This window comes from Hylobates moloch, unplaced genomic scaffold (genome assembly GCF_009828535.3).
Source record: "Hylobates moloch isolate HMO894 unplaced genomic scaffold, HMol_V3 SCAFFOLD_11, whole genome shotgun sequence".
Taxonomy (NCBI): Eukaryota; Metazoa; Chordata; class Mammalia; order Primates; family Hylobatidae; genus Hylobates; species Hylobates moloch.
This window is the reverse complement of record NW_026652286.1, coordinates 46,213,656-46,235,375: the sequence shown is the minus strand read 5'-3', so window position 1 is coordinate 46,235,375 and position 21,720 is coordinate 46,213,656. Positions and strand designations below refer to the sequence as shown.

General features: G+C 38.6%; 1 protein-coding gene across 2 annotated transcripts in view; it reads right to left on the bottom strand.

Moving 5' to 3' along the window:
* PPME1 (protein phosphatase methylesterase 1) overlaps positions 1-21,720 on the bottom strand; it is an 87,603-nt gene that overhangs the window by 46,652 nt on the left and 19,231 nt on the right. For both annotated transcript variants that reach the window (XM_058446748.1, XM_032166928.2), the window contains exons 2-3: positions 7,594-7,687; positions 6,972-7,064 (exon numbers count right to left, since the gene is read on the bottom strand). In XM_058446748.1, the coding sequence (XP_058302731.1) occupies positions 6,972-7,064; positions 7,594-7,687 (187 nt within the window). The remainder of the gene's footprint in view (positions 1-6,971; positions 7,065-7,593; positions 7,688-21,720) is intronic.

Here is a 21,720-nt window from a genome sequence, read left to right as displayed (position 1 = left end):
CTTTTAGATTATGTTTTGATATCTGAAAGACCAGATTGCTCTTTTTCTTGCTCTTTTTCAAAATTATCTTGGTTATTCCTAGGCAATTATTATTCTGTGTGAATTTCAGTTTGTTTAATTAACTCTCATGAAAAAATTCCACTGGGATCTTAGCCAGTTTAGCTAGATTCATACAGGAACATAACTTATTTCCCTATTCAGATTTTCTTTTAAATCCTTCTGTGACATTTTATTGTTTTCTTCATAAATGTCTTACATTTAAAAAATAAAGTCCATTCCCAAGTATTTTATATTTTGTTGCTTTTATGAATAGGATCATTTTTCCTATTACATTTCCAGATCTGCTAAGTGCTAATTTTAGAAAAAACAGATTTTTTAAACATCAACTTTGTAAACTACTGCTTAACTAGTAGTTTGTCAGCTGATTTTCTAGAGAGAGAATATCTTCACATAGTAATTGTTCTAGCTATTTTTTCATATCTTTAAAACTTGTTTTTTTGTATGTTTGACTAGAAACTCCAGTATAACACTGAAAATTGCACCCTTACTGACTTAGTCCATTTATGCTGCTATAAAGAAATATCAGAGCCTGAGTAATTTATAAGGAAAAGAAGTTTATTTGGGTCACAGTTCTGCAAGCTGTATAAGAAGTATGGCACCAGCATCTGCTTCTGCTGCTGAGTGCATCAGGCTGCTTCCACTCATGGTGGAAGGCTAAGGGTAGCTGGCAAGTGCAAAGGTCATGTGATAAAAGTGGAAGCAGAAATTGGGGAGGGAGATGTCAGATCTTGTTAAATAACTCTTGGAAGTAGGAGAGTAAGAACTCACTAATTACCATTTAGAATGGCACCAAGCCATTCATGAAGGAACCACTCCCATGACCTAAACACTTCCCATTAGGCCTCACCTCCAACATTAGGGATCAAATTTCAACTGAGATTTAGAGTGGTCAAATATCCAAAACACAGCACTTGTCTTATCCCTGAGTTTAAAAGGAATGTGTCAATGTGTCTGTTTCACCACTAAGTATGACATTTATGCAATTTTCTAGTTTCTGTATGAATTTTATAATCTTTAGGAAGTTTTTCATCTATTCCTAGTTGCCAAGAGTTTTCAACATGAAGGGATATTATAGTTTATCAAGTCCTTTTTGGGGCATGAAGTGAGGTAAGAGGTGAATCATACTGGTAAGATTTTCTAATGCTGAGACATTCTTGCATTCCTTGAACAAAACCTACCTGGTCACAGTGTATTATTATTTTACCACACTATCAATCTGCTGTTATTTTCCTTAGGATTAGGTGAATGAGCAAGTGAATGAATATTTATGTATGTATGTATAAATGAGATGGGGTCTTGCTCTGTCACCCAGGATGGAGTGCAGTAGCATGATCTTGGCTCACCACAACCTCAAACTCCTGGGCTCAAGCACTCCTCCCACCTTAGCTTCCCAAGTAGTTGAGACTATAGGTGTGTGCCACTATGCCCCACTTCTGTATCTATTTTATAAGAGAGACTGGCTTAGTTTTCCTGTATTGTCATTGCCTGGTTTTGGTATTAGACTAATAATACCTTCATAAATAAATCAAATAGCTTAAAACAGTATTATCCTAAGTAGTTTTTTACATGGTGGAAATGTAAATGAACTTCCTCCTTTTTGAGAGAAATTAATACTCCATAAGATGTCAAATATTTAGAATTGAGTAATATAAGAATAGCTTTCTAACTAGTCTCCCTGCCTCCACTGTGGTTTCCTGCCCAATCAATCATCTATACTAGTATTTTGATTTTTCTAAAGCTCTTCAATAGATTCCTATTGCCTAAAACAGTGGTACTCAATTACAATCAGGTAAATGTGTATCAAGATACTTAACTCACCAGAACTTTACAGTGTGAATGTGTGTCAAGCAAAACATGCTTTCTACACTCCCTAATTTTGGCATGCCTAAAATATGCTTAATGTGGATGTGGGCGGGGTAAATGTTGTGTTTAAAAACAGCTCCCATGGCCAGACACAGTAGCTCATGCCTGTAAACCCAGCACTTTGAGAGGCTGAGGCAGGAGGATTGCCTGAGGCCAGGTGTTCAAGACCAACCTGGGCAATATAGTGGGATTCCCTCGCTATAAAAAATAAAAATAGCTAGTGTGGCAGTGCGCACCTGTGGTCCCAGCTACTCAGGAGGCTGAAGTGGGAAGATCACTTGAGCCCAGGAGGTCAAGGTTGCAGTGAGCCAGGATTGCGTCACTGTACTCCAGCCTGAGTGACAGAGTGAGACCCTGTATCAAAAACAAAAGCAAACAAACAAAAATAGCTCCCTCTACTGTTACCCAGAAGTAAAAGGAAACTAAAGGTACAATTCCCTAGCTAGGTACAAGGCCCTTCTATAACTTTGCTCCAGTGATCTCTCTAGTCACCTCTTTCCCTGCTCCCCACCCTCATCATATATTATACAACTACAACCTCAACTCTATTCAAACTATAGCCAAGCTACTTGTAATTTCTAAAACATACTTCACTGTTATACTCTTCAATGCCTTTGTGCTTTTCTTGGCATGCCTTCCCTACTAATCCAACTTCTATTTAGTCTTAAAAACCATTTCAGATGTCCTCTCTTATGAAACCTTCTTTGTAGTCCCCTCATCTACCATTAAGTTAATCATTCCTTCCTCTGCCTTACCTTTGTATCTTGCTGCAAACTCATCTAACAACTGAGTGCTTATGAGTCAAGCACTTTACCAAGAACCTTACATCTTTTGTTGAATTTTCACAACCACTCAATTAACTAGGAGGTATTATGCCCATCTATCTAAAATTCAGATAGATTACGCTGCTTTGACATTCAAAACCTAGTCTGAGATAAAAGTTTCTTAAAATATTTGCTGTATTTTTTGTATACATGTGCCATTTCCATTTTTCCTACCTTCCCTATTAGATTTAAACATCGTAAGAACAGGAAGATGGAATTTATGTTTAATTCTCCACTGTATCCACAGCACCTGTACAATGCCTGGTACACAGCAGGGGTTTAGTAAGTATTTGCTGATTGGCTGATCTTATTAAAGAGTAAAGTCTCTTTTTTTTTTTTTTCTTGAGACAGAGTCTCACTCTGTCGCCAGCATGGAGTGCAGCGGCACGATCTTGGCTCACTGCAACCTCTGCCCCCCGTGATCAAGCGTTTCTCCTGCCTCAGCTTCCCTAGTAGCTGGGACTACTGGTGTGTGCCACCACGCCCAGCTAATTTTTGTATTTTTAGTAAAGACAGGGTTTCACCACGTTGGCCAGGATTGTCTCGATCTCCTGACCTCGTGATCTGCCCGCTTCGGCCTCCCAAAGTGCTGGGATTATAGGCATGAGCCACCATGACGGACCCTGAAGTTTCATTTTTTGAACCTTAGTGACTCAGCACAAAGCCTGGGATATAGAATATACTCAGTAAATATTTGCTGAAATCAACTGAATTAACTAGAAGAAGAAATAGGAATCAGCAGACACTCAGGTTCAATTCTTGGCTTCAATCAATACACACTTGTCTGGTCCCAGATTCTTCAGAGGTACCAAAGCTGAAAACCATTGGAGGCTGGCAAAAATCTAGCCTGCTGTGGCTGCATGTGCTAATGAGCTCCCACTGTTCCTCTCATCTCTCTTCTGGCTCAGCCAAACTTCAGTTTCTCCTTCATTCTGGATTCTCCCACAGCAGCTAGGTGGTCTGTTATACCTAGTACTTGCTGATGGAAGAAGGCTACAGAAGCCATACATTATCACCCATTATATATGATAAACTTGACTACTGTAGCTGCAACTACAATCACTAACTTATTGAATATAAACAAGGAATAAAAGGTTCAAAAATTAATTTTCTAGATATTTAAAGACTATCCTTTAAAACAACATAACTTTCTTCTAATAGTTATATCCCTTTGATAGTTCCACAAAAGTGGTTACAGATAAAAGTTTCCCAAGTGCTTTATGGTTGTTTGCTTGCTTGTTTGTTTGTTTCTGTTATTAAAGCCAAGGTATAAATGGTTTCTCTTCATACATAATAGAACTTCTGGTGAATCTGGATTTGGGGGATTTTCCCTCCCAAACCACAAAACATTTAGATGGAAAAGGAGTTCTACTCAGGATCAAGGATTTTATAGAATTATGCACAAGAAGGAACTTGGAAGAATACATTCACCATTAAATCCTTTCAGTGAAATGATGCTTGCTTTTCCTCTGCAGAGGACCTGGGTTGCTTTGTAACAGTCCTAATCTTTAGAATTTCTGCCTATGTGTGTCAAAAATAGGTCTCTGCCCTATAGTTTCTGCCCTGAATCTTTCCTCTTAGGTGGCATAAAAGCAGTCTTCAAAGAAATATGCACACTGGAGTCAGAACAAGTATGAGTTTTCATGCTGTCATTGGCTCTCTAACTTCTCTAAATTTCAGTCCTTATCTGTCTAATCTCATAGTATTACAGAAAAATTAAATGGGATAATCCACTTAAGCACTTAGCATAGTACCTGGTATACAGTAAATATTTAAAAGATGTGGCTGGATTTTTTCTTATTGAAGGGCAGGCTTGGTGGCTCACACCTGTAATTCTCAGCACTTTGCAAGGCTGAGGGAGGAAGACTGCTTGAGGCCAGGAGTTTGACACCACCCTGGGGAACACAGTGAGACCCTGTCTCTACAAAAAAATTAAAAATTAGCCGGGAGTGGTGGTGCACACCTGTAGTCCTAGCTGCTTGGGAGGCTGAGGTGGGAGGATCGCTTGAGCCCAGGAGTTGAGGTTGTAGTGAGCTATGATTGTGCCACTGTACACTATCCTGGTGATAGACTGAGATCCTGTCTTAAAAATACATACATAAAATACAACTGAAAACAAATATTATGTCTCCCAAGTCTTTCTTTTCTTCAGGCAAACCCCTTTCAGTTCCTTCAATTGTTCCTTAAATGCTATTGTTTAAAGTATTCTAATCTTGATTGCTCTTCTCTGGACAAGTTTCAGTTTGCCAAACTTGTCAGATCCAGAAGTGAATATGACCTTTTTCCTTGAAAATAGTTTCCAGTAAAAGAAAAAAAGTCTTTAAATTATCAAAGTAATAAACATTTAACTGAAAACCTAGAAAATAGAAAGATGGAAGAAAATTACTCATAAGCCTAGGAGTTCATGTCCAGCCTGGGCAACATAGCAAGATTCCGTCTCTTAAAAAATAAATACATACATAAAATTCTTCGAGCGTACAATATGTGCTAGGCATAATAAGCCATGGAATTTGCCTCCAAAAAACTTTGCAATCTATTTGCGAAGTAAATGACTAAAGCTACGATTTGAAATGTGGCTAGCCCAAACTGAGATGTGCTGTAAGTATAAAATTTTTAAATTTACCGTATAAAAATAGATGTAAATATCTCAATAATAATTTTTATATTGATTAGGTAATCAATATAATTACTTCAACATGTTGAAGTGATAGTGTGGATACAATAGCTAAATATATATACATTAAAATTAACTTATTGTTTCTTTTTATCTATTTAAAGTGTCTACTAAGAAATTTAAAATGACATATGTGGTTTGCACTGTATTTCTATTGGACAGTACTGGTCCAGAGACATGACAGAGCCTGGTACTTATGGAAAAGTCACACAATTTATCCTAGAGTAAGAGAAAAAAGTAGCAAACAAGATAAGGGCCAAATCATTTAATAGTGGTTGAATATGTGCCTATGTTTAAAGAACTGTTTCAAGCCATTTGGGAAACAAAAAAGTATAAGACATCATCCCTATTTTCAAGGAATTCATGGTCTAAAAGAAGAGACAAGATGAGATTTAAACTTAACCCCAATAATCCCTGCTGCCAGGAACAAAGTGCTATGTTCAGGGACTTCCTCAACTCCACAGCCACCTGGTTCCAGGTAACTAGTGCTGCATTCCCACTTGCTCTCATTTTCTGTCCTTCAGGCTCTCTAGTGGTAAATAGAGGATGCATATCTGCTTGACACACACACAAGATGACAACTTCATTTTAAACACAGATGTTGCTAGTATCTTCCTTAGCAGTATCTCTCCTTGCACATGGGCTGTCCCACCCCAGAGTCAAGGGTATTACGAAGATCTATAATTGACAGCATTCACACAGACACATATCTTCTACTCTAGACCACAGTATCATTAGCCAAATATTATTTACTTCCTTGTAGCTAACAAGCACCGTTAAAATATAAAGAATCATTTCAAAAAGGAAGAAACATTTTCCAAGTTCTTATGAGATATCTCCACGTGCAAAGTATTACATAGGCTCTATATGGGAGACAAAGTGATAGATGTTATCTAAAACACCTAAATAAAATGTCTGCTTCTCTATACAAAATGAAGAGTTAGGCTAGTCAAAGAAGTAAACAATAATTGCACTATGGAAGTTTACACAAATTGGGTTATTCTTGTCATATCCCATTAAAACAGAGTTGAGAGGCCAGGGAGAAAAAGCACTCAGGGCACATAACATTGCTGCAAGAATGTAAGTAATTCTCTGCAAGCCTGGCTGCTGAAACTGCCTGCTAAAATATGAAACCAGTTTTATCTAATAGCTACTGAAACAACCTGCTGTGTCTCTAAGACTAATTTTACTCACCGCAGTTACTTATCAATCAGAACTTGCCAGCTTCCAAAACCTTTTTTAACATTTTTAAATTTTTCTTTCACATTTTCCATCACTCCCTATTATCTTTTCTTTTTCTCCCCAAACCTTTACTAGTGCCAATTAACTTTCTCAAAGAACAATACATAACATTTCTCCTTTTTATAAAACCTCCAACCTTCTCTTTGTTCTTCAGACATACTGAAGAACACACCACCCAGTCTGTGTGTATACCTGGAATAGCAATTCTTGCTTCCCAAATAGAATGTGTTAACTTCCAAGATTTGTCCCTATACTTTAATTAGTTCAAAAGTGCTAACATTAACTTGTACTATCAACAACCTACTTACCGTGAACACAGCCCAAGAAAGGGCAGAATGACCTCCTCCATGCAGAAGGAGCAGGACTGGACCCTCTGAACCACTCTTGTAGACTCGAAAAGTGTATGAATAGTTAAAGATAAAACATCTATGTTTTTGCTCATTAAAGTTTTTCATTATTTAATCATAGTAATACCACTAGAAACTTACATGCAAAACTGCAGACTGCCAAATGTAAGAGATGTAAGCAGACATTTCTGAGACACCAACCCTCTGTTTGAAGCATGAAGCCCGTGTGACCATTTTATTCAATGAAAAAACAAAATATTCCCTTTGCCCTCATGAGGACATAACCCCTGGATTCTAGAAACGAAACTAGTTCAACTCACTTGACTCATGAAACCTTCCCCTGGACCCCTAAGACAGTATATCACTTTCAAGAATTTAATTCTTAACCCCTTCTCCACGCATTAGAGAATTACAGCCAAGAAAGATATTGGCATGGACTTACAGGTAATATTCCATAAAGAACAAGTGAGGAATAAGGTGAAATAAGTAGCAGGAATAAAGAACATTTTAGAAACTACACAAGTCTTTTAACTTAGACAACATCATAAGCTCACTAAAAAATAAGCCATTTTGCAAAGGATATATCCTTGCCAGTTTCATTCTCTACTTCTACATCTTCCATGGACTCAAAATACTGACTCCAAGGAACAGGGGAAAAGTCCCGCTTTCTTCCAGGGCTGAGGAAAAAAAAGAGACATTTCAAGAAAAATTATGCATAAAGAAATAAAATCTTGGTCAATAAACGCTAATGTCAGTCGGTAATGAAAACAGCAAAGGTATTTTCTCTTAAAGATACAAAGAGTTTGTCACAAAGTATCATATTAAAAATGTATTTAATGTATTGCATTACCTAATAATGTAAATGTATTTTAAAAAGTATTTTAAAATGTATTTAAATCCAAACATAGATTTAAGAGTAAAAATTTAAGGATTTTTCAAAATTCATTAGTATATTTTAATCACAAATAAATTCTGTGTTTATATACACATAAAACCTGCTAGTTTTTCACCTTGCTCTTGGCTGTAGGCTCATTTCCATCCTCCCAACTGACTTTAGTATCATTCCTACCTCAGTCAATAGTCAATAGTCTTGGTCACTATTACTCCTTTACACATTTAATTCTCCATACTCTTTCATGCTTCCTTGTCATTCACAAACAATCAATATACAACCTGTGCCAAATGCTTCACAGACATGATTCCATTTAACCCCTCACAAAACTTTTTATGCCCATTTAACAGATGAAAAAACAGATTTAGATATAAAAGTAACTTGACAAGGCCACACAACTACTAAATGGTAGTGACAAAATTCAAATCCAGTTCTGCCACTCTCCAAAGCCTCTGCTCTTTACCCCAATGTTGTATCACTTCTTTTATCCTTTTATCTTCTCATGCTGTCATTTATGCTTCTGAAAAGTAATAAGGCTTAAGTACACATTATTACAGGTTTTCTTTTTGTAGTCTAAATATAGCTGACTCTGCCAATGCCAAAGAACCTTTACAAGTTAGCCAGGTACCAGTTAAAGAAAACTTACTTCCTATAAATAGAAATTATTCACAAGAGAACACCCTCCACTTCTAATTTCCTTCATTTAAAAAAACAAAATACAAAAAAGGCCTGTAGCCAGGCGCAGTGGCTCACGCCTGTAATCCCAGCACTTTGGGGGGCCGAGGCGGGCGGATCACGAGGTCAGGAGATTGAGACCATCCTGGCTAACACGGTGAAACCCCGTCTCTACTAAAAATACAAAAAATTAGCCAGGCGTGGTGGCGGGCACCTGTAATCCCAGCTACTTGGGAGGCTGAGGCAGGAGAATGGCATGAACCCGGGAGGCAGAGCTTGCAGTGAGCCAAGATAGCACCACTGTACTCCAGCCTGGGCTACAGAGTAAGACTCCATCTCAAAAAAAAAAAAAAAAAGCCGGTAGTTCCTGCCACTCAGGAGAGACTGAGGTGGGAAGATAAATTGAGCCCAGGAGTTCTAATCCAGCCTGGGCAACAAGTGAGGTCTCATCTCTTAAAAAATAATAATGAAAATAAAAATAAACAAAAAAACAGGTTCCAGAGACTACCCAACTTATTTCTACCAAATGAGTAATTCCCATTTATTTAAGGAATCAATAATTCTCCATCTCCAAAGGTTGCTCCTACTCCCACAAAGATTTTCTAGCATACCCCTAACACCTTCTTTTAAACACATAATTGGGCCAGGCGTGGTGGCTCACGCCTGTAATCCCAGCACTTTGGGAGGCCGAGGTGGGCAGATCAGCTGAGGTCAGGAGTTCGAGACCAGCCTGGCCAACATGGCAAAACCCCATCTCTACTAAAAATACAAAAATTAGCCGGGCATGGTGGCACGCGCCTGTAGTCCCAGCTACTTGGGAAGGCTTAAGCAGGAGAATCGCTTGAACCTGGGAGGCGGAGGATGCAGTGAGCCAAAATCGCGCCACTGCACTCCGGCCTGGGTGACAGAGCGAGACTTCATCTACACACACACACACACACACACACACACACACACACACACACACACAAAACACATGATTGTTTATAAACTAGAAGACTTCAATTAATTTTGTAACTACTATTAGACATTACACAGGTGGCAAGAATCTTACATTATTTTTGTATTTTAGTCAGAACAGAATATTGTGAATTTTAGGGATATAGTTTAGATTGATTTTAAAAAATAGCTTTAGAGTCTTATTTTATGCCTAGATACTTATAGTCATTATAGTTTGTGTAGGCCTTTTTAAATTATAATTTTTAGATTAATTACTAATTTCCCCCCCCATGGGGTCATAATGAAAGAATTTTAAAGTAGTGAAAGAACTTTCAAAAGCATAACAAGTTTAAGTTACTGATATGGTTTGGCTATGTCCTTACCCAAATCTCATCTTGAATTGTAGCTCCCATAATTCCACATGTTGTGGGAGGGACCTGGTGGGAGATAATTGAATCATGGGGGCAGTTTCCCCTATACTGTTCTCATGGTAGTGAATGAGTCTCACGAGATCTGATGGCTTTATAAGGGGAAACCCCTTTCACTTGGGTCTCAATTTTTTTTTTGTCTGCCACCATGTAAGACATGCCTATTTCCTTCCACCATGTTATGATGCCTCCCCAGCCACGTGGAACTGTGAGTCCATTAAACTTCTTTTTCTTTATAAATTACCCAGTCTTGGATATGTCTTTATCAGCAGCGTAAAACAGACTAATATAGTTACATTTTAAAAGGAAGAATTTATTGTTGGGTGTGGTGGTGCACCCCTGTAGTCCCAGCTACTTGGGAGACTGAGACAGGATGATCACTTGAGCCCTGGAGTTCAAGGCTGTAGTGCACTATTATCACACTCGTGAATAGCCACTGTACTCTAACCTGGGCAAAACCATGAGACCCTGTCTCTCTCTCTCAAAAAAAAGGATTAATTCATTCAAAAAATATTTACTAAGAACCTATTATGTGTATAAGGCTGGAACTGACATAGGATAATGAGGGATGCTGGGACAATTATAAAACTAGAGAGACAATGCATCTGCTGTCAAGAAGTTGGTATTAAGTACATAAATATCTAACAAAATATACAAAGAGTTAAATACCCTAAGAAATACAGCTAAAGTGCAGTGAATGTTCAAAGGAGGAAAGAAAGATTACTTCGATTGGAGAAGAAAGACAGGCTTAAAAAAAAACACACAGACACGCTTAAGCTAGGCATTGAAGGACAGAAAGAATTTGCACTGATAGAAATAGGGATGGAGAGAGGGATAAGACATTTCAGGCAGATAAGGACTCAGCCTGCTGCCTGTCACAGGGAACACTGAAAACAAAAAACAACAAAATAGCTAACTGGAATGAGGTGGAATAGTACAGTATTTTGGAAAAGCTAAAAGAAGCTGACACAATTAGATAGTGGAGAATGAATGTTAGCTTAATAAAATGGGGAATATATGTTCTTTTTCCGGTTATTTGTATGTGTGTGATTTTTTTGGAGGGGCCCAACAGTCATAGATGATATCCTAGAAAATGAAGAGCCAGTCTATGGCCATAATACTCTGAATGCACCCGATCTCATCTGATCTCGGAAGCTAAGCAGGGTCAGGCCTGGTTAGTACTTGGATGGGAGAAAATGAAGAGCCAGGCTGGACGTGGTGACTGATGCCTGCAATCCCAGCACTTTGGAGGTCAAGCGGGGAGGATCACTTGACCTCAGGAGACTGAGGCCAGCCTGGGCAACACAACAAGACCTCATCTCTACTAAAAACAAAAAAAAATTAGGCATGGTGGCGGGCACCTGTGGTTCTAGCTACTCAGGAGGCTGAGGAAGGAGGATCATTTGAGACCAGGAGATTAAGGATGCAGTGAGTTGTGATCACACCACTGCATTCCAGCCTAGGTGACAGGGCGAAACCCCATCTCCAAAAATCAAACAAACAAGAAAAGAAAATGAAGAGTCAATAAAATGTAGATAAAAGTATTTCAGAAAGATCAATCTGGTTACAGGCACAAGATGGACTTGATTCTGGGATAAAATATGTTACAATAACCTGGCTAGAAAAGGATAGGATCAGTTAATAGGGTTGACAAAGAAAAAAGAGAAAAGAATGGGAGACTTAACTGGCAATGGAATTAAAAGCAAGAAAACAGAATGACCTTTCAAAGGCAATGAACAAATCTTGGGAATGTTCAAGATATGAAAGATGACTGACAGCAGAATCAAAGTCAATTTTAAAGTTTTGAATAGAGAAATGAATAATTAAGTCCTAAAATTTCTAAATAAAAATCTACTCTGGTAGGTAACTGTATAATTTTTTTAAAGTTAGAATACAATTTATTTCAAACCTAACAAAATAAATAAATAATTTCCTCCCCACTCCTATTGCCAAAGGAAGAAGTTTGGCAGAGAGGAGACAAAGTGGTGCTGTGAAAGACACAAAGAAAATATGGTGTCTGCCTGAGTCACATGAATCAAATGTGTTTATGGACCTTTTGCTATTATCACAGACCATGTTCAGAATTTGATGAAAGCTATGGACCCTCAATCCAGAGGGTTCATGCATGCACATATATTTTGCTATAATTCCACTGGCTTCAAGAAACCTATGTATGAATCCCAAATTAAGAACATTTAGCCTATAATTTGACCTTAACAACCTATTTCCAGCAGAAAGAGAAAAAGAATGAGGAGATACTGCATCCTTATTAGTTCCTGAACCTGAATTCATTTTCCATTTGCTACCAACTAAAGCTTTATTTTCACAATCCAGTTCTGCCTTTATTAAACTATGGGACTTTGGGCAGTCACTTCACTTCTGTAAGCCTGAGTTTCTTCATGTCAGGGGAGTATAGTACCAATTTTATAGGCATTATTATGAGGATCAAAGATGCCCTTTCATCTCTTGGTTACTCTCAAATTAGTCTGTTCTATTTATCATAAAACTAATCATTTTCTAAAATTATCTTATTCCCATATGTGTTATTATCCTCCAGTCACCCCAACTAATTCACCACTAATGTGAGATCCATTAGAGCAAGAAGGTTCTCCATTAGTTCACTGATGTATTCCCAGCCCAGAGCCTGATACACATCAATGACTAATATCTGTTGACAGTCTGAAGTGAATTAATGTACATAAAGTACTTAGCTGGGTTTCTCAATAAATATTTATTACTATTATCAAATAGCTTTGAGGCTAATCCTTACTTAATCCTTATAAACGTTCTAGTAAAAGCAAGTGGGATACAACAATCAACAATGTGGTACAGGTATAAAAACAGACATAGAGATCACCTAAATAGAATCAAAAGTCCAGAAATAAACTAGTATTTACAGTCAATTTGTCAGAGGCATTTGAACCAGGGCGACTCCATTTTGACTGAGGGCTAGGAAAATGAGGCTGGGACTTGCCGGGCTGCATTCTCAGAAAGTTAGGCATTCCTAGCCTCTAGGTGTTTATGATTAAGGGAACAAATTAATAATGTTTACTAAACAGACCCACACTTGAGAGCTTCCAGCTATCCTGATATCTGGAGAACAAAGGCATTCCTAATTTTGCTTTAAAGTTTATAATATCCGTTCTTGCAAAATATAGTAATTAAGAAATTAATCCTTTATCACAAACCCTTGTAGCAGAAGACATCTCCCCATATATACAAGCATTATACCTAGAGTGGATATGTTCCTCCTCTTACTTTCGGGAACGTCCTACTCTGTCTATGGAGTAGCTGTTCTTTCACCACTTTACTTTCTTAGTAAACTTGCTTTTACTTTGCACTGTGGACTCGCCCTGAATTCTTTATTGAGCGAGATCCAAGAACCTTCTCTTCGGGTCTGGATCGGGACCCCTTTCCTGTAACAAACTGATTTTCAACAAAGGGACCAAGATAAATTCAATGAGGGAAATGATATTGGGACAACTGGATATCCATATGCAAAAGTACAAATCCAGACCCCTTCCTCACACCATATACATAATTAACTCAAAGTGTATCATAAACCTAAATATAAGAGCTAAAACTATAAAACTCTGAGAAGTAAAAAACGAGTAAAACTCTGTGATCTTGGGTTAGGCAACAATTTCTTAGATACAACACCCAAAGCAGAAGTGATAAAAAAGATACAGGACTTGAACTTCATTAAAATAAAAACCTTTTCATTAAACTATATGCCATTTTCATACTAAGGCTACATACAGAGAGAAGTAAGCATAGTTTCATGGATAAGAACATGGGCTCTGAAGTCAGATTCCTTTATTCTAAATTTCATTTCCAATAATTACAAGCTATGTGACTGTTGGCAAATTAATCTGCCTCAATTTCTTCAACTGTAAGCTTTGCAAAGTGATTATTAGTAAGTACTTCCTGTTAGTCATTATAGAAACACTGTTTATAGTTGAGCCACATGGTATACCAATTGTACTTCCTGTACAACTTTTTGCTTTTTTCCAGAATTAATAATTGTCTTTTTAATTTTGTTTGCTTAGTTTTCTATTAAAGTGTCACTAATTGTTTCCCAAAACCTTTTGATAGGCAAAAGACATTAATACGCTTTTCCCTAAAGAGGAAACACAAACAGCCCATAAACGTATGAAAAGGTTTCCAATTTAAAATACATAAAATTTAAATTACAGTGAAGTATCATATTTCACATCCATCATGTTGACAAAATATAGGAAGCCAGACATTAACAGGTATTAACAAGGAAACAGGAAAGGCTATTTGGAAAACAGTAAGGCATCACCTAATAAAATTAGACGGGTGTCCTTCAACCTGGTAATTTTACTTTACAGAGAACCTCCTGCACATAGGCATCAAAACACATATATAAGAATGTTTGTAGGCCGGGCGCGGTGGCTCATGCCTGTAATCCCAGCACTTTGGGAGGCCGAGGCGGGCGGATCACGAGGTCAGGAGATCGAGACCATCCTGGCTAACACAGTGAAACCCCGTCTCTACTAAAAATACAAAAAATTAGCCGGGCGAGATGGCGGGCGCCTGTAGTCCCAGCTACTCGGGAGGCTGAGGCAGGAGAATGGCGTGAACCCCGGGGGGCGGAGCCTGCAGTGAGCCGAGATTGCGCCACTGCACTCCAGCCTGGGCGACAGCGAGACTCTGCCTCAAAAAAAAAAAAAAAAAAAAGAATGTTTGTAGACACATGTCTATAAAAGCAAAGAATAACAAGCAAGCTAAATATACATCACCAATAGAATATACAAACTGTGATGTATCTGGGTAATAGAATATAGCATAGCAGTGAAAATAAATTTAAAAGTTACATGAATCTGAAAAATACTTAGAAAAAGAAATAAGCACAGAAGAATGAATCCTGTATAATTCCATTAATAATAATGTTCCAAAACAGGCAAAGCTAAATAATGTATTTTTAATGTATACATGCATAGGTGGTAAAACAATAAAGAAAAGCCAGGCACTGATTATCACGCAATTCAATACCAGTGTGGGAAACAGAGATGCTCTCAAGGAGAGACAAACAGGTTTCTAAGGTGCTGATAATGTTTTATTTCTTAAACTAGGTGACGGACACATGAGAATTTATTATTTTTTGAACTGCACACATATACTTTACTTTTCTGTATGAGTATTTCACAATTTTAAACAAAGCCTTTGAATTCTGTAAAACTTCTCTTAATATTTGGTCATTCACATTAAATAATCTACCAGGTCTATTTTTCACTCAAATTTCCATTTCTGGCACCCTCCATTCATCTGCTCCAAATGGGACTGCCTGCTGTCTGATATGATGAACTGCTAACATTTTACTATCATCTCAGGAATTCTTCTTGCCTTTTACCTGTGTTGAATCCCTAATCCCATATCCCATATTTTTCTTGTAGTCTCTTATTTTGATGAAACACATCCTCCATCAGCTTCATGAGAAAGGGACATTAATTTTGAAACTTTGCATGTTAGAAAATAGTGTTCCCCATTTTCACACAATGACTGACAGTCCGCCTGAGTATGGACATCTTATATTAGGGACTGTTTCTGTCTATGGTAATTAATAGATCCAACGAGAAATATTGGCTAAAATTATATGTAAGTATGTGTGTGAAAAATATTATATAAATAGATGTTACATTTATAAAATCACAGTGTATAATTATTAAATAATTATATATAACGATCTTATATATTATAATTATATAGTCATTCGTTCTTCTTAAACGCATAGATGAGCTGGCAAGAAAGTAAGGAACAGGGAAGACCCAGGCCAAAAGTTAAGTAAGGTGGGAACCCAGAGAGGCACTTAGACCATTAAATCTGGCTTTTATCTTGATGGCATTTGCCAACTGTCTGAACTTGAAGTTTTGTGGTTTCCTGGGGCACACAGAACAGGACACAAAGCCCAAGGTGGGAAGTCTTGCTGCGGAGCCCAGTAGGAAACCTTTCTCCCATCAAGCTGGGATCCCAAAGGATCATAAGCTCAGTGAAAGGTCGAAACAGAATTAACTTTCTGCTCCTTACCACAATCTCGGGATTAAATTTTAAAAATTAAAAATTAAAAAAAAAGGCCTGTCTTAAAACTTAGCATTGAGAAGGGAGAAGCAAGAAAAAACAAACACAGCTCTCAAACTGATATGGAGCTAAATACATATCATTTACATATCCCAAGAAGTTTCAAGATGAGAATGTAAAGTGGATCCAGCTGGTAGTGCCCTCAGGACCCCCAAGAAAAACAAAGGCAAATCCTCTTTGAAGAATCAATCTTCATTCTAGGACTAAGAACTTTAACAAAGTTCCAAGGTAAATGACCATCTCACAATCAAAAAGCATAAAATATGTGAGGAAACAGACCTGTAAAGAGTTCACATAAAGAAATTATCAAATACAATATAAAATAACTGCTTAATACATTTAAATGAAGAGAAACTTGAAACAAGCTTCTAGAATGAAAAGAATTAAAATTAAAAAACAAATAGTCAAGTTTAACATATTAGACACAGCTAAGGAGAAGGGTAAACTAGTAGTGAATTTGTTCAGATACATCTAGATAAATTTAGAATCCAAAATACAAATAGAAGATGGAAAATACACAAGTTAAGAAATACGAAGGGAAGAGTAAATAAGTCTTAAATATGTCAAACTGAAGTTCTGAAAGGAAATAAGAGAGTGAAATAAAAGTAGGATTTGAAGAGGCCGTATAGGTTGAGTACCCCTTGTCCAAAATGCTTGGGACCAGAAGTGTTTCAAATTTCAGTTTATTGTTTCCTTTTTTTAAAATTTTGGAGTATCTGCATATACACAATGAGATATCCTGGGGATGGGACCCAAGTCTAAACACACAATTCATTTATGTTTCATATAGACCTTATACACACGGCCTGGAGGTAATTTTAAACAATGTTTTTAATAATTTTGTGCACAAAACAAAGTTTGTGTAAACTGAACCATGAGAAAGCAATGGTGTCACTATCTTAGCCACCCATGTGGAAAATCTATGGTTGTCTGGCATCATCATCATTCCTGATTGAACTTACATGTTACTGATAATCATTTTTCTTACACTTATTCACACATAAGTACTTAACAGTAAAAGACACAACATACCATTAATACAGTGAAAAAACATAATGTACTCAGGATAACCAACCAGCATAGTAACATCACAGAACACCTCTACCAGTTATTAAATAAAAGCAACAACCAACAATGGCAGGCTTTCAGTCTCCCACCTACAATGTTGTTTTTGATGAAAAGGTTACTGAACACGGTATTTTATTTTTTTAGGTGAGAAGAAACATCAGAAGCAGTTGAGGGATGTGTTAAGTCTGTTCTTGCTGTAATGTAACACCTGAGACTGGGTAATTTATAAAAAGGTTTAACTGGCTAATGGTTCTGCATGGTACCAGCATCTGTTCCTGGTAAGGGCCACAGGAAGGTTATAATCATGGTGGAAGGTGAAGTAGGAGCATATGTGTCACATGGCAAGAGCAGAAGCAAGAGAAGAGGGAGGTGCCACACTCTTTTTAAACAGCCAGATCTGAAGAGAATTCAGGGCAAGAACTCACTCATTACCAAGGTGATGGCAATAAACCATTCATGAGGGATCTGCATCCATGATCCAACACCTGCCACTAGGCCCCACCTCCAGCATTGGGGATTACATTTCAACATGAGATTTGGAGGGTGCAAACATCCAAACCATATCATTCTGCCCCTGGCCCCTCAATTTCATCTCCTTCTCACATTGCAAAATACCATCACCCCTTCTCAATAGTTCCCCCAAAGTCTTAACTTGTTTCAGCATCAAGTCCAAAGTCCTAAGTCTCATCTAAGACTCATCTCCTTCCACCTATGAGGTGGAAGCAGCCCGAGATGCACTTATGAGCCTGTAAAACCAAAACAAATTATTTACTTCCAAGATACAATGGTGGTACATGCATTGGGTGAACATTCCCATTCCAAAATGGAGAAACTGGCCAAAAGAAAGGTGCTACAAGCCCTATGAAAGTCTGAAACCCAGCAGGGTAGTCATTAAATCTTAAAGCTCCAAAAATAATCTCTTTTGACTCCATGTCCCACATCCAGGGCACACTGATACAAGGGGTGGGCTCCCAAGGCCTTGAGCAGCTCTACCTATTGCTTGTAGGGTATAGCCCTGCCAGCTTTTCTCAGAGGTTAGAGCTGAGTGCCTGTAGCTTTTCCATGCTTAGGATGCAAGTTGCCAGTGGCTCTACCATTCTAAGGTCTGAAGTGTGGCAGCCCCTTTCCCACAATTCCACTAGGTGATGCTCCAGTGGGGTCTTTGAGGGGGGCTCCAACCCCCCATTTCCCCTCAGCATTGCCCTAGCAAAGTTTCTCTGCAGGGGTTCTGCCCTTGCAGCAAGCTTCTACTTGGGCACCTGGCTTTCTCATATATGCTCTGAAATCTAGGCAGAAGCTGCCTAGCCTTCTTCACTCTCGCATTCTATGTGCATGCAGGCTTACCAACCACATGGAAGTGGTCAAGGCTTACAGTGCTTGTGCCCTCTAGAGCAGCAGCCCAAGCTGTGCCTGGGGCATTTTGAGCCCTGGCTGGAGCATGAGTAGCCAGGATACAAGGTGCAGCGTCCTGAGGCTGAGTAGGGTGGCAGTGCCCTGAGCCTGGGCCCTGAAACCATTCTTTCCTCCTAGGTCTCTGGACCTGTGATGAGAGGGACCTTCCCAAAGACATCTGAAACAACTTTGAAACCTCTTCCCCATTGTCTTAGATATTAACAGTTGGTTCCCTTTTGGTCATGCAAATCTCTCTAGTAAGTGGTTACTCCAAAGCCCTCCTGGATCCTTCTTCTACCACAGGGCCAGGCTGCAAGTTTTCCAAACTTTTACAGTCTGCTCCCGCTTTAAAATAAGTTCCAGCTTTGTTTTTTCTTCAAACAGGGTTTCACTCTTTTGTCCGGGCTAGAGTGCAGTGGCATGATCACAGCTCACTGCAGCCTCAATCTCCCAGACTTCAGCGATCCTCCTGCCTTAGCCTCTGGACTAGCTGGGACTACTGGCATACACCACCACATTCAGCTGATAACTTCTTTTATTTTTAGTAGAAACGAAGTCTCACTATGTTGCCCAAGCTGGTCTCAAACTCCTGAACTCAAACAATCCTCCCACTTTGGCCTCCCAGTGCACCCGGCCTATGAAGTCCAACTTTAAGTCATTCCTCTGCTCCTGTATCTGATACCAGGCTGTGAGAAGCAGCCAGGCCACCTCTTGAATGCTTTGCTGCTTAGAAATTTCTTCTGCCGGCTGGGCGTGGTGGCTCACGCTTGTAATCCCAGCACTTTCGGAGGCCGAGGCGGGCGGATCACGAGGTCAGGAGATTGAGACCATGGTGAAACTCCGTCTCTACTAAAAATACAAAAAAATTAGCCGGGCGTGGTGGCGGGCACCTGTAGTCCTAGCTACTCAGAGAGGCTGAGGCAGGAGAATGGCGTGAACCCAGGAGGCGGAGCTTGCAGTGAGCCAAGATTGCGCCACTGCACTCCAGCCTGGGCGACAGAGCGAGACTCTGTCTCAAAAAAAAAAAAAAAATTTCTTCTGCCAGATACTCTTGATCACTCTCAAGTTCAACTTTCTACAGGTTCCTATGGCATGAACAATACAATGCAGGCAAACTCTTTGCCAGGGCATAACATGGTGACTTTTACTCCAGTTCCCAATAAACTCCTCATTTCCACCTGAGACCTCATTAGCCTGGCTTTCACTGTCCATATTTCTATCAGCATTTTGGTCAAAATTATTTAACCAAGTCTTTAAGAAGTTCCAACTTTTCCTTGTCTTCTTGTCTTCTTCTGAGTCCTCCAAACTCTTCCAACCTCTGCCCATTATCCAGTTCCAAAACTGCTTCCACATTTTCAGTTATCTTTATAGCAACGTCCTACTCTTCAGTATCAATTTTCTGTGTTGTCCATTCTTGCATTGCTATAAAGAAATACTTGAAGCTGGGTAATTGATAAAGAAAACAGGTTTATTTTGGCCTGGAGTTCTGCAGGCTGTACAAGAAGCATGCTACCAGTATCTGTTTCTGGTGAGGGCTTCAGAAGCTTACAATCACGGTGGAAGGTAAAGCTGGAACAGCCACAACACGTGGCAAGAGTGGGAGCCGACAGCAGGGATGTGCACCACTCTCTTTTAAACAACCCGATCTCGACTGAACTCAGAACCAGAACTCACTCATTACCCAGCGGATAGCACTAAGCCATTCATAAGGGATCTGCCCCTATGATCCAATACTTTCCACTGGGCCCTACCTCCAGCATTGGTGATTACATTTCAACATAAGATTTGGAGGGGACAAATATTCTAACCCTACAAGGGACCAGAAGGTGGGTCCTCTAGGGATGAGAATGTATGCTGCTAGGTGGCTTCTTAAAATTTTTTTTCCAGTCATCTGCTTCATTAACAATGGTTTTTGTCTTGAAAGTCTGTCCCTCATTTTATAAAATGACATCATTTCTTGCTCTGTTTTGACTTGTGTCATGTCAGCACTCAAAATTTCAGATTTTGGAGCAGTGCAGATTTTCAGATTAGGAATGTTTAACCTGTGGCTGAAGTTTTCATAACTGAGGAAACATCAAACTACAGATTCATGAAGTCCAGTGAATCACAAGATTTAAAGAGAAGTAATACATTATGGTAAAACTGTAGAATATTAAAGACAATTATCTTAAAAGTGGCCCTAACCCCCAAAATACTAAATGACATATGAGTAAATTTGCTCATTTCAGCACTATTTGAAAGAGAAAAGGATGAAAAAAACCCAATGGCCATCAACAGGAGACTGGCTGAATACACTGGAATATGTCCACACAACAGAATACTATGCAACTGCAGAGAAAATAATGGAAAAGATTTCTGTGTACTAATAAGAAGTGATCAGAATATCTTAAATTTAAAAAACCAATAGGCAAGCCAGGTGCAGTGGCTCATGCCTGCAATCCCGGCACTTTGGGAGGCCGAGGTGGGTGGATTGCTTAAGCCTAGGGGCTTGAGATCAGCCTGGGCAACATGGCAAAACACTGTCTCTATGAAAAATACAAAAATTAGGGGGCACGGTGGTGCACACCTGCAGTCCCAACTATTAAGGAGGCTGAGGTGGAAGAATAGCTTGACCCCAGGGAGTCAAGGTGCAGTGAGCCATGATCATGCCACTGCACATCAGCCTGGGTGACAGAGTGAGACCTTGTCTCAATAAATAAATAAATAAATAAATAAATAAATAAATAAATAAAGCAATATGCAGAACCATATGTATGTTATTTTATTTATTATTTTTTTTAAAATTTTAAATAGAGACAGGGTCTCACCACATTGCCCAGGCTGGTCTCAAACTCCTGAGCTCAAGTGATCTGCCTGCTTTGGCCTACCAAAGTGTTGGAATTACAGGTGTGAGCCACTGCGTCTGGCCAATGTTATCTTTTATATAAGGGGGAAATATAAATATATGTTTACATATTTTGAAGTGCATTGATAAAAGCAAAAACTAATGAAAATAATTACTTGTAGGATATTACAAGCAAAAAAAGCTATACTTTTCTAAATATATATTGTTTTATACTTCAACATTTTAGTCATGTAAATAATTTTTGTTTTATAAGCATGTTAAACACTTTGTACAAATCAATTACCACAATTAACATAAAAGGGAACAAATTAACTTAATGGTGTATTAAGAATTATTCCAAGTGACTTTAACAATTATTTGACTGCACAT